This window comes from Pteropus medius, unplaced genomic scaffold, assembly GCF_902729225.1.
Source record: "Pteropus medius unplaced genomic scaffold, Ma_sr-lr_union100, whole genome shotgun sequence".
In the NCBI taxonomy this organism is placed as follows: Eukaryota; Metazoa; Chordata; class Mammalia; order Chiroptera; family Pteropodidae; genus Pteropus; species Pteropus medius.
The window spans coordinates 18545173-18559149 of NW_024340849.1; the positions used below are offsets into that span (position 1 = coordinate 18545173).

The 13977-nt window shown below is 41.3% G+C and overlaps 1 protein-coding gene across 7 annotated transcripts in view; it reads left to right on the top strand.

Moving 5' to 3' along the window:
• MYO5B (myosin VB) overlaps positions 1-11868 on the top strand; it is a 308110-nt gene extending 296242 nt beyond the window's left edge. For all 7 annotated transcript variants that reach the window (XM_039841649.1, XM_039841646.1, XM_039841647.1 and 4 more), the window contains 5 exons: positions 276-426; positions 1853-2138; positions 2748-2922; positions 4300-4380; positions 11233-11868. In XM_039841649.1, the coding sequence (XP_039697583.1) occupies positions 276-426; positions 1853-2138; positions 2748-2922; positions 4300-4380; positions 11233-11385 (846 nt within the window). In that variant the 3' untranslated portion in view covers positions 11386-11868. The remainder of the gene's footprint in view (positions 1-275; positions 427-1852; positions 2139-2747; positions 2923-4299; positions 4381-11232) is intronic.
• Positions 11869-13977: the final 2109 nt, after the last annotated feature.

The window sequence follows — 13977 nt, forward strand, 5'->3', positions numbered from 1 at the left end:
AGCGCAACAATTTTTAAAGCTCATCTTTATTCCGTCTTTTGTGCCAGAACAAGTTTTGACAGACCCTTCTCCCTGGGATAATAAAAGTATATGCCATCTCAGTCGGTCTTGCCTTCTTTGGAATGTGACATGACAGGCTTGTGTACAACATCCTATAAATGCAAGGAGCCTGCTAAGACCCCATAGCTAGGACATTGCGAAAGGGATGGGGAGCCTGGAAGTCCTGAGCCAGGCCGACCACAGACCCCGCGGTAAAGCACGCCTCTCCCTTGCAGGGCTTCATGACTCGGAACACGGCCAAGCAGAATGAGCACTGTCTTAAGAACTTCGACCTCACTGAATACCGTCAGGTGCTGAGTGACCTTTCCATTCAGATCTACCAGCAGCTCATTAAAATCGCCGAGGGTGTGTTGCAGCCTATGATAGGTAAGCTGGCAACAAGAGCTCTCCAGCAGTCGTCGTGGGGTCTGAAGTGAGGGGAAGACATGGTAAGCCCTGCTTACCTTTAGGGAACTGGGCATGTTGGGCACAGCCTCCAGCAAGCCAGGACCTCCTCAGTGAAGGCAACTGAGGAGGTGTACGCTGTGCGCCCAAGAAGGGCTATAAAATTTTCAGCAGCATCCCATCCAAATACATAAAGCTTGGGTAGTGAGAATGTAGACCATTTTTCCTTATCCTGTAGTATATTATGTTGTTTTTCCCAAAACAAACTAATTTTCATAGGTAATAAATTCAAAAGATACACATATACAGTAACAAATACACAATCCTCTTGCCCATATATACTTAATTCATGAAAAAAGGAGAGCATTAAGTGTGTTCATGTGAAGGAATACGGTAGGAAGGGACTCATGCAATAAATATTCATTGAATCCTCACTTTGTCCAGAGCCATTCACGTGGGCATTTAATGTGAAACCAGAATTGAAAAATAAGAGCAGTTATCTTTTAAGGTAAAAGAAAAATGACACTCACTGCTCCGTGTAGGCTGAGGAGGGAATGGTCCCCCGGACCCACGCTGAACGCTTTCCCCAGGTTCTTACAACAGAGGAGGTTCTAAGTGAATCCCAAGTAGGACAGAGTCCTTCATGCCATCCAGAAACATATCCCTTGGGATAAGGTTCATTCCAAATCCTTCCTCCCATCTGAAAATTTTCTTCTGAGGCACCAGTTTTTCCTCACCAGACAAAGGGAGAACTGGGATACTTCATGACTCAGAATAACGCGATACTTGATAGTACTAGTTCAGAAGTCAGATGGGCCTGGGTTCACATCCTGACGCTGCCACTTCCTAGTGCTGTGACCTTGCACAACTTATTTAACCTCTGTGTGCTTCAATTTCCTCGTCAGTAAATGGGTTGTTAGAAGATTAAATGCTGAACATAAAATACATGACACGTAGTCCACTGCTGTACAGCAAGTGTGACGGACCAGCTGACCTGATGTTTACATGGTCGGGGGTTCACGGAGAAGAGCTGTTTGGACACCTGCAGGATGGCCTCAGGGTCCAGGCCCAGGTCAGCAGCTGGGCCAGGAAGACATCCCGGTTGCTCAATTCTCAGACTGTGAACTCCCAGCACAGAAGCCAGCGCAGTATCGCGCTCGGACATGCCCATTTTCTTTGTTCCATCACCAATAAATTTAAGTGAAAATCTGACCCACAACTACCTTATTCCATACAGAAGCCAACACATTTGAAATCCTCTCCTGAACGCTGCAAGTTGTGTGCATGTCGACACTGCGCACCTCCGGATGGTATCACTGCCAACTCCCTGAGCACTGTGTGACCTGAATGGTCCAAAACCAGATCTTTGAGAAACAGGCAAGCTCCTCTAATCGCGCTTTTCTTCCAGTTTCAGCCATGTTGGAGAATGAGAGCATTCAGGGTCTCTGTGGTGTGAAACCAACAGGCTACCGGAAGCGCTCCTCCAGCATGGCGGACGGGGAGAACTCGTACTGCCTGGAAGCCGTCATCCGCCAGATGAACTGCTTTCACACGGTCATGTGTGACCAGGGCCTGGACCCCGAGATCATCCTGCAGGTGTTCAAGCAGCTCTTCTACATGATCACTGCGGTGACTCTCAACAACCTGCTCCTGCGGAAGGACGTCTGCTCTTGGAGCACAGGCATGCAGCTCAGGTAGGAGAGGCGCCCCCGCCGCACAGGTAGAGGACCCGCTCACACCAGCTGGCGTCGGAGCACAAGACACTTGTCTCTGAAAATGAAATCCAGATCGAACTTGATGGTCCTCGTCACAGTCAGTATGCAGCTCGACTCCCACCACCTCTTTATTTGATGGCGAAATTCATCAAACACTGAGATGGTGCCTTTGTAAACAAATTAGTTCAAGGCTTAAAGATATTTATATATGCCAAAGATTGTATGTAAATACAACGCAGATAGGTCAGAGAAAGAAAATCAATGAGTTTAAGAGCCAGGAAGGCTCACACCGAAGTACAAATACGTTTGTGAATTTTAAATATTAGTTGTTTTAATGCAACTAATATTTAATGCCTTTTTTCCCCCATTAACTTATAGAGACCCTTTAGGTACTTCATCTTTTGATTTTTAAGCACCCATTCATTCAACAAAAAGAGTGCCAGGCACTGTTCAAGCTTTTGCCCCTGTGAGATAATTAAGGTGAGGAGAATAACAGTAGTGGCAGCGAGGTTGCAAAGTGAACAACAGCTGTGCTCATCCCACTGCCTTTGGAGGACTGGCTAAGCATAGCTGACTTTTACCTTTAAGGTACAATATAAGTCAACTCGAGGAGTGGCTTCGGGGAAGAAACCTTCACCAGAGCGGAGCAGTCCAGACCATGGAACCTCTGATCCAAGCAGCCCAACTCTTGCAGTTAAAGAAGAAAACCCCCGAGGATGCCGAGGCCATCTGCTCCCTATGTACCTCCCTCAGCACCCAGCAGGTACTGTCACTACATACCCCATCACCCAGTGGACTCAGAGCAAGCCCAGCTGCCATCTCAAGTCTGTTCTTGCCAGTGGGTTGTGTTTTTTTTTTTTAAACTGTTGCACTTCCAGCCTTTTTATACCCTTGATGATGTAATTCTGAAGTTGCAGCTGATAGAACGTTCCTAAATGAATCAAAGACTACTTTGGCCTGTGAAACAAGATGCTTCACAGGAACTTTCTGCTTCCTCTTGCTCACTTAGATAAGGTAGAAAACCCACAAAAAATTGAGCTTAAGTACAAACTTTTTTTTAAACACAATGAATTCTGGAATGTTTCTCACCTAGAACTTCAAATTTTTTCAGAAATTGGCAGCATGAGGCATTTGGCAGTAAATAAATTGCTTATTTACAATTATAATTTTTTTGTGTTATCATGTTTTCACTTAGAATCCATTTACATTTTTAAAATAAAATCACTAAGAACCTAGAGACATTTAAATGTTCTTTCCCCCCACCAAAAAAACAAAAAAACAACTATCCTAGGACTTGGTTGCAGAGAGATTACGAGTGTACAAAAAGATAAATCCTGTCCACACACGGGTAACCATTGTGAGTGTGCCTATTTAGAAGTAGGCCACCACAAGGTGCTGTCACTAAATGAGACTAGCACAAGGAAATCACTTTCCAAATTAAATCACGTACCTTTCTCCTGAACAGCCTAAAGAACAACAAAATCCAAGTGCAGTGATGCAAAACAAATCATTTCCTTGCCTCCTCTACTAACTACTAAAAGGTGAAATACCAAACTCTTTAGGAAACTGCTTCCTTTTATAAATGCACTGAAAATTTTCAAAGTTTTTTTCTCCCTTTTAAGTATATTAAGTTTACTTCTAGAATGCAACTGGCATTGGTTTGCATGTGGGCAGGCTGTCCACCAAACAACTGATAGGCAGATAAAGATGATTCTCCATTCAAATAAGAAAAAAGTCTGTTTCTTTATAAGTGGTGTTTGGAGGGTGGTGGAAGGGAGGGAGGTGTGGTTAAACAAGATCTTTGTTATCTAAAGTAAGATCTTTTGATAAAAAACTTTAAATTACTGATGGATAAGAGGCTGAGGATTTCAGGCAACAGTTTCCTAAAATCCTCATTATTTTTTAAGCCATAGAGCATAGTGGAGCAGGGGTGCGGGTATAGGAGATAGGAATGCAATGAAGCAAGACATAGGAGCTCGAGTTAAGAACTGGTGTCTCCTAAATGTCAGTCCAGCTCTGAGTTGTGGGTCCTGTCCAAAGAGGATTGGACTCTTGTGCCACTGTCATATGCTCTTTAAAATTCATATGTTTTCTCATGTTCACTTAGCTCTGTGCTAAACTTTCGTTTTTATTCTAACAGATTGTCAAAATTTTAAACCTTTATACTCCCCTGAATGAATTTGAAGAACGGGTAACAGTGAGTTTTATACGAACAATCCAGGTGAGTTTTAAAATATTAATTTTTTAAAGTCCTAGTCTAAAACTAATAAAGAAATAGTTTCGATTTTTAACTTTTTTATTAATAAAATATGGTTACGTTATGTGATGAAAGATCCTACATTATTTAGGTCAATATAAACCATATCACCCATGAATAACATATATATACACAAAAGACGGAACTTTTATAATCTCTGCTTCTCAGATTTTAGACAGTCTTATTTCATTTGCCACTAACACATTACTAAATCTAGAGCACCAAATGGAATTAAAGTAAGCAAAATATCAACCCTACTCACAAATGAAACTAGAAATATTCTTGTAAAAAAACAATCTGAGCTCTTAAATCTTTCCTCTAATTTCTTCAAGCCCTTTAAATAGTAGAGCCTATTGATATATCTGACTGATGTAGAGAAATAAAAGGACCATAAGTCCTATAAAAAAATTTTAAGAGCCTCCTGCCATTTCCCATGTTATGTACATTTTCATATGCTGAGAAGTTTGAAATGACAAATGCAGCAAAGCTCAGAGCTAGCTGAATACGAGCTGTCAATGATCGTAGAGAGCCCCTTCTGCCATGGTTACATCAGAGACCTCACTTGGCATCTTAAATTACTAAAGCTGGTTGCTTATTCATCCCTAAATCTCCTTTCTGCTTCTTCCTATTTCAAATGACTTTTTCAAACTGTTAAAATTACTTTAAAAAGTTGGCCCATCCTTCAAGATGCTAATAATGGGTGTTTTTAAATTGACACCTAGAATTTTAATTTTTGGATGGCAGCCAACTGCGGGTAATTGAAACCATAGATAAGAGAGGGAACTATTACAGTTCTGTTTAAATGTTTGAGGAAGCACCTCAACTGTTTTCTATAGTAGCTACATTACATTCTTACCATCAGTGCATGAAGTATATACATACATGAGAATATTATTCTTGTATATGTTGTATTCTTGGATTCTTTGTATATGTTGAACCATCCTTGCATTCTGAGGATAATTCCAACCTGGTCATGTATGTTTGTTAGGTCTAACTGGATGACAGTGTTGTTCATGGCCTCTGTTATTGAGCTTCTATCTAGTTATTCTATCCATTTTTGAAAGGGGGTATTGAAGTGTCCAACTATTATTAAAGAACTATTTCTCTCTTCAGTTATCATTTTGCTTCATATATTTTGGGTTCTGTTGCTAGGTACATATATATATTTATACTTGTTATAGCTCCTTGATGGATTTGTGCCGGCTGGAAAATTACTGCTTGGCTATCGCCCATGGGAACATAGGCTATCACCCATGGGAACATAACATTCTAACAATAAGCTTTCTGCTTCTGTACCCCCGCTTGCACAACCGACCTGTGGGTTGAGAGGTAGGGAATAGGAGACAAAGAGACCTTTGTGTTTAGACAGAATGAGGGATGGGATTTAGGGCTTAAAAACCCTGTACCTCTGCATTTCGGGGCTGCTTAATTTGGGGTCTGCGTACCCCTGGCAGACCCAGCTGGCTGAATAAAGAGCATGTTTCCTATAACTCACTGATTTCTGGTGGCCCGTGTGTTTTTCAGGGGCTGGCGGCTACAACAGATTGAACCTTTTATTAATCTATAATGTCCCTTTTCTCTAGTAATCTCTTCTTAAAATATATTTTGAATGACAGTATAACCATTCAAGCTCTTTTTTGGTTACTTCAAATATCTTTTTTTTTTTTTTCGATCTCTTTGTCACTGTGTGGGTCTCTTGTAGATAGCATATAGATGGATCACATTTTCAAAATCCATTCTGCCTTTTAATTGCATTTAAAGTAATTATTGAAAACGGATTTACTTCTGCTATTTAGCTACTTGTTTTCTGTATGTTTTACATCTTTTGTGCTCCACGGTTCTTCCATTACTGCCTTTGGTGTGTGTGTGTGTTTGTAGTGTACCATTCTGATTCCTTTTCTATATATTTTTTAGTTATTTGTGTTTACCTTGGTGATCACAATGAACAACTTATAACCACCTAGTTTAAATACCAAGTTAGTTTCAATAGTATACAAATACTCTGTTGCTATATATTTCCATCTCCCTACCTTTATATTGTTATTTTCACAGGTCACATTAATAGATTAATAGATTTATAATATTGTTTTCTGCTTTTGTATAAATCATATAGGAAAAAAAGAGGGGTTACACACCAAAAGTATAGTGCTGGCTTTTACATTTACCTAATTACCTAATTATGGCTTTGAGCAGAAAGCTTATTGTTAGAATGTTATGTTCCCATGGGTGATAGCCTATGTTCCAATGGGCGATAGCCAAGCAGTAATTTTCCAGCCAGCACATTCCCCACTGGCCTTAGCAGAAAATCAAATCCTTGATTCTTCATGTGGAATTTGCTCATAGCCTCTATTTTGTAATACTAAAAGTCTAATAGAATTAATTTTCTTTCTTATATATGTAAACAAGAAATTGAGGAAACATGGGCTAAAAGTTAACAAAAGGAGGAGGATTAAAGGTCCAGCTACAGCAGATAGAAGGGTTGTTAGCTACTGAACATCCTATGAAACCAGTTATTTGATTTTAGTCTCTGTTTTTCCTTGGCATCTAAATTTCCCTGTACTAGTCGTAACCTTTTTCTAATTATTCCGGAGTTATTGGCATAGAAGCAACAGGTTTCACCTAGAGCCATACATAATCTATCTTGTTCTAAGAATAATAAATTTAAACCTCTTCTATTCTGAAGGACTACTTCTGCTAGTGAATCGACTTGAAGATCTAGCCTGCTGAGCTCAGTTAAGTTTAGGGGAGTTCCTACCCTGACATAGTGAGGGGTTTTTGGGTTTAGGCACAACCAGCAATCTTGTCCTTTGTCTGGGGTGATCTTATTTAAGACCTTGTGTATTATCATTAGCAAAGTTATTAATGCTCCTTCTGGTTTTGGTTGTGGCTGGTCGAATGCCTGGGCTAAAGAGATAAAAAGGAAGAAATAGAGGGTTATACTTATGTATGCTTGAGTCTTAGTCTTAAGGGCCCATCTTCCTGAGCTGTCCATTCTTGTGCTGCCTTCACGTGGGAGTGATGAATCCATGATGGGATGCTGTCTACTTTAACTGCAGTGGGTGTCATCAGATAGACAGTGAAGGGTCCTTTCTATTAGGGTTCTAATCCTTTGGAAGTGAACTTCCAGATCCACACAGAGTCCCCAGGCTGAAACTGATGGGGAAGTCCGTCCTCCAGAGCTGAGTGAACAGCACAAACCCGGGACCAAATCTCTGTGTACTTTGAAGGGCCTGTAAAGTACAGACTTAAGTAAGACAAGGTTACGCAGTTCTTCCTTTTTCTCATCTTGTATTTTAGGTACTAAAGGTGGGGGGTTTCCAAAGAAAATTTCAAATGTGGTGAATCCATTAATGTATGGCGTACACCTGGCTTGGAGAAGAGCAAAGGGGAAAACTTCTACCCAGGTCCCACCAGTTTCTAATCCTAACTTGACTAATGTCTCTTTTAGGGTCTGATTCATTCGCTCTACTTGGCCCGAACTTTGGGTCCGGTAGGCGCAGTGGAGTTTCTATCGCAAATTTAGGTAGCTAGCCAGTTGCTGTGATACCTTTGCTATGAAGGCTGGCCCGTCATCTGACCCTAAAGTTCCGGGGAGACTAAATCGAGAGAGAATTTCTTGTAGTAGTTTCTTAGTAACTACTAAGGCACTCTCTTTCCTGGTAGGGAAGGCCTCTACCCATCCTGAAAATATGTCTATAAAAACAAGTAAATATTTGTAGCCCCCCCACAGTCGGGGTTACCTCAGTGAAATCAACTTGCCAGTGGTCCCCCGATAAGTTTCTCTTTCCCTATGCCTAGGTTCTTCTATCTTCCCCTTCTTTGGATTAACTTGGGCACAAGCTGGGCTTCAGTAGGCAATCTCCTCTGCACTTCTTCTCCCTTCTGGAGCATCTTAGTTCACCCTAGGTGTGTGGTCTGGTGTAGTTAGTCGGGGAGAGTCCTTCCAAGGGCCCGTGAGAGCCCGATTTTTCCATCTGGGGTCGTCCACCACCCCTGTTGGTTCCTAGTGGCTCCCTTGTCTTGAAAATATATGTTCTCTTCCACTATATAGGTCAGAGACAGAGGCAGTTCTGGGTAAGGGACAACAGTCAGTAATGTGGTGGGGGCCCCACTGGCCTTGTGGCCACTGTTCTTGTCTCTGCATTGGCTCTTCGGTTTCCATCAGCCTCAGGACTATTCCCTTTTCGATGCCCTTTACAAAGAACAATAGCAAGAGTCTTAGGCTTCGATATGGCTTCAAGTAAGGCTAAGATCTCCTCCTTGTTCTCAATGTCCTTCCCAGCTGAAGTCAGAAAGCCTCTTTCCTTGTAGATGGCTCCATGTACATGTGCAGTGGCAAAGGTGTATCAGCTGTCAGTGTATATTGTGACTGCCTTATCCTTTCCCCATCTTAGTGCCTCAGTGAGGGCGATGAGTTCTGCTTTTTGAGCAGAAGTCCTATGGAGAAAAGCCTGTGACCAGATGGTGCCAGTTAGAGTTACGACCGCTGCCCCAGCATACCTCCTTCCTTCTTGCATGAAGCTGCTCCCGACCATGAACAGAACTTCATCGGCCTCAGGCAGAGGGGCGTCTTTGAGGTCTGTTCCCAAGGAACACACAGCATCAGTGAAATCTGTGCAGTCATGAACGGGGATCTCGGAGTCTGGGTCTGGCAACAGATTGGCTAGGTTGATTACAGTAGCTTTGGATTTTAGCCATATGTTTGGGGTCATTCGGTGCCTCCCTGTTGTTGAACACCTTCTGGGCTATCTCAACAAGTTGGGACAGGTTCATCCCTGCAAAACCTTCTAATTTTTGTCATTTACGCTGGATATCAAGGGTTGCCTGGGTAGCAAAGGCTATATTAATTGCTTGCTGGTTTTCAGGGGCCTCAGGATCAATGGAGGTGTGTACCCGGTACACCTCTTTCAAGAAATGCTCCAGGGGATTCCTGAGGTCCCTCCTTGTATAATTTCAGTTACCTTAGAAAGGTTAGTTGGCTGATGAGCAGCCATCCTAATTCCCCCAATTAAAATCCGGTGGTACCGATCTAATACCATTCTCCCTGCCTGAGAATTGTGTCCTCAGTCTGGGCAGGTGGAAGGAAATTCCTCCTCAGTCTGTTTCCCTGCTTCCTCAACTCTCCTCCCTCCAGCAGCTTTGGTGTTTTAGTCCGAATGAGTCTGCGCTCTTCTGAGGTCAAGGGGATAATTAAAAGCTGTTGGCAATCGTCCCAGGTGAGGTAGTGAGTCCGAAAGACACTTTCTAAGAGTCCTATTAATGCTTGGGGTTTCTCAGAGAAAGGCGGATTCTGTGCCTTCCAGTTGTATAGGTCACTAGTCGAGAAAGGCACGTAAACCATAAAGGGCCTATCTGTGTGATGCCCCTGGGGTGGTGCTTCTCGCAAGGAGAGAATAGCCACCACCCCGGAAAGACACATGGACCACCAGAAATCAGTGAGTTATAGGAAACAGCTGGGTCTGCCAAGGGTACGCAGACCCCAAATTAAGCAGCCCCGAAATGCAGAGGTACAGGGTTTTTAAGCCCTAAATCCCATCCCTCATTCTGTCTAAACACAAAGGTCTCTTTGTCTCCTATCCCCTACCTCTCAACCCACAGGTCGGTTGTGCAAGCAGGGGTACAGAAGCAGAAAGCTTATTGTTAGAATGTTATGTTCCCATGGGTGATAGCCTATGTTCCCATGGGCGATAGCCAAGCAGTAATTTTCCAGCCAGCACACTAGGATGCTTTGATGTATGTTGGTATGCTGTGGGGTCCCAGAGTTCTCTCAGGCTCTGTTCACTTTTATTCATTCTTTTTTCTATTTGTTCCTCAAACTAGAGAATTTCAGTTGCCTTATCGTTAAGTTCACTGATCATTTCTTCTCCCTGCTAAAGTCTGCTTTTGACCCACTTTAATGAACTGACATTTTTTATTTCAGTTATTATACTTTTCCTAAAATGTCTTGCTCTAAGTAGAGGGGCTCTGTCCCTTTAAATCTTCCAGTTAATTCCACTAGAGGAAGCCGCTGCAGTCCAAGACAGCTGAAACTGAGACAGGCATCTGCGCCAGCCCTTCAGGGAACTGCCAGACCAACCAAAGTGCACAACCCCAAATTTTTGGAGGACAAGGTCCCACTGACTGCCCTGGCACCAGACAGCTGCTCCAGCAGCCTAGGTCACCATCCCTACAGCGTCAGTGGGCTAAGGAATGGTAGCTGGTCCATGCACGCTGATCTTAACAAAGATAAAGAGTCACTCCCTTCATCACTCATTCTTCTGATCCTTTATATGTGTCTAATCAGATTCCAGAGCTCTGAGATAGTTGATATCAATTGCTTTTTTCAGCTCAAGGGTTGCTTCCATGAAGACACTGACCCCTAGAGGTTCCCACTCTGTCATTTTTGTGACATCACTCTCCTTATTCCATTTTACAGATGAGGAAACTGAGGCATAAAAAGGTTCAGGAACTTGCCCAACGTGGTACCAGGATTAGAACTCAGGCTATGTACCTTCAGGGGCCACGGCCTTACTCTACCACATTGCCTCTCTCCACATGGTTTGCACCTGAAATGTTTTTTTTAAATTATTTACATGAAAAGTTTTTAAAAGACTGCTAGAATTAGGAGCAAGGTTAAAATCATCTGATCTCCAAAAAGCCTAAGCCAAGGCTTATCGCCCTGCTAAATACCTCAATTTCAGGAGAATGTGGTCTCCCTAGCCCTACTAAATTTATAGAACTACTTCCATGATATGTGCCAATTCACTTTGGTGAATTTACCTAAACTGGCTATTCATAAGTGTAGTAAGTATTTTACAGTCCTCTCCTTCCCCACAGGCACAGCTACAAGAGCGGAATGACCCTCAGCAACTGCTGTTAGACTACAAGCACATGTTTCCTGTTTTGTTCCCATTTAATCCATCTTCTCTGACTATGGACTCAATCCACATCCCCGCCTGTCTCAATTTGGAGTTTCTCAATGAAGTCTGAAAATGCATATTTCCAACTTTGGCTCAATTGCCAGTGAGAGCAAGAAGTACATACAGTAAATGATTTTAAGGATCTAGTCAATCTGTAAAAGTGTATCAAATCAGAGGTTGAGAGCCTGTGCAGAGTTCAGCACTATACAGAATAAGACATATCTGTCATTATTTTTTGTACCTACTGCTCAGAATAAAAACACTTGAAATATGGAAGATTTTTTTAAAAGTATGATTTCAGTATAAACAAATACACACCACAATCTGCAGTCCTCATGGCCATATAAAAGATGCCAGTCCATAAATGGAAACTGCCTAGTTTTGATCTTTGCATCTAACTATAGAGTGTCCAAAGCAAAATAAAAATAGGTAAGTCACATAATGATACTAAAAACCATGACATATAGTGCATTTCCCTAGGTCGACCAACCATAGGTGTAGATGCATTTGCGGGGAAATGTTTTGAGAACAAAAACATAGGCCAAGGCCTTCTGAGAAGTTCCCCAAAGGTTTAATGCCAGGTGATGCAGAGACAATGGTGTTAAGGGACCTCCAGACCAAACATTCTGAGTCTTGGTTTCTGAAGCGAAATTAGAAGACTCATAGTCTTGGGTTTATGGAAATCATGCTAAAAGGCTACTGTCTCAAACCAAAAACGCGAGCAAGATGGAAAGACGTTTCCAATGCTAGTCCGTGCACTTAAAGAATCAACAAAAATTTCACAAAAATCTATATAAGCTGAAAGTTAGAAAAGAATAACTTGTTTATTTACAGATCAAAAGCCAAATGAGTCAGTATGAAAGCCTTTAATCCCTTAATGTCATTAACCGCCAATAAGAACATCACACAATGCACTACTAGTAATTCCAGATAACCAATACAGTAAAGGAAAACAAACTTCATCTTGAAGGTCAGATTACTTGAAAAACCTGTCTAAACAAGTTTGAGGACTATTATTATTTTCCAAAAGATTTTTGGTAGTGTGTGTTCTTTTAAGGAGACAGAATAGCTTATGTCAACTTTCCTTTTTCAAAGGTTATTTTCAACATTTTTTAAATTTACCACATAACCAAATGTCTCTGCTTTGAAATTAAGATTAAAAGAGTATTCAATGATATGACAATAGATTTCGTTTGCTTTCACAAAAATTTTTTGTCTCTTCAAAGCAGGCATTCAATTAGAAAACCCTACATACCCTTTATACCCGTTTTCCACTATTTATACCATACTTCTGGTAGATGGTAACAATAACCTGTTTCCATGACAAGAACAGATGATGTCTGTAAATCACAGAGCCTCTGTGTCAAGTCAAGATTTCTCCATGAATTGTACATGGAAGACCTTGCCACGCACACATCCCACCTCCCACCTCCCTTTACTCAGCCACTCAGTCCTTACCTGTTGTCTTGGAAACACAACAGACTCCAAGCCCTAAATAATCTTGTGTACTGCGCCCTTACAGCTCAGTTTCCTCAGTCATTCTCCTGGCCCACCAGGCAGAACCACACACAGCACCTGGGCGAAGACTGCTGATCACCACGTCCAAATCACTGTCATCGGCATAATCCCCTCTACTGCCATGCCACATAAACACTTTGGCTTCTCTTGATTGTCTATGCAGAGCTGTGCCTTCTTTCCCAGTTATGGTTACATAATCTGACATCCATGACACAAACCCTTCAACTCACACACTGACTTTGTTGGAAGGCCATTCTAAACCAATTGGGTTTGTGGCTACCTCTTTTTAAGGTTGTTTATTAATTATAATTTGCTTTTTACTGCAATGTAGTTTAAAACTGAGTTTCATGTAAGGACTGTCCTTAATCTTCAAGATAACCTAAAATGTCTTGTTAAGAGTGTTAAGGAGTTTGAAAAGCAGTGATTCCATAAATGCAATGGCTTACTGTCCTTACATATTGTTTTATATCCCCATTCTCTCGATCTCTTTGGGTTACTACCTCTCTGAGATCACTGATTAATCACTAGGTGCAAAGGACTCACTGAATAAGCTTGGCAATTAGAATTAATTGGGGTGGGCGTACTTTATGAATAGTCCTCTACCTATCCTAAGAAATGGCCAATTTCCTTTTCCTTTTCTAAAAGATAAAGGTATTTCACTGGAGCTGAACTTAATTTCTACATGCTTAAAAACCAATAGTCTTTTATAGACCACTAACAATAAAGAAATATAGTAATTGGTTACTTAATGTTTGGACCTATCCTATTTAACTGAACACTTGGAGACTGGAAGAAGCATCTGTAGGGAAACTTTAATATTTTGTTAGCATTTATATTCTTTGCAAATTTTTGTTAGTGCAACTCAAACTTCTTCCAACTTCATGAAATGATTTTTAATTTAAATAATTCAATACAAAGGTTTGAACTCTACACTAGATATCTATATTTATTTTTTAATATTTATAATTTAGTTGACACTTTTCTCACTATGTGCCTTTAGCAGTTACTAAGATAACTGACTTACCACTTATTTCTCTGAAATAGGTGTTGCTGTGGGAAGAATTTTAATGCTTGACATAATATCATGGGGAAGTTTTGATTTGTCTTTTGAAACATTAGGAGCATTTTAAAGATTAATCAAATA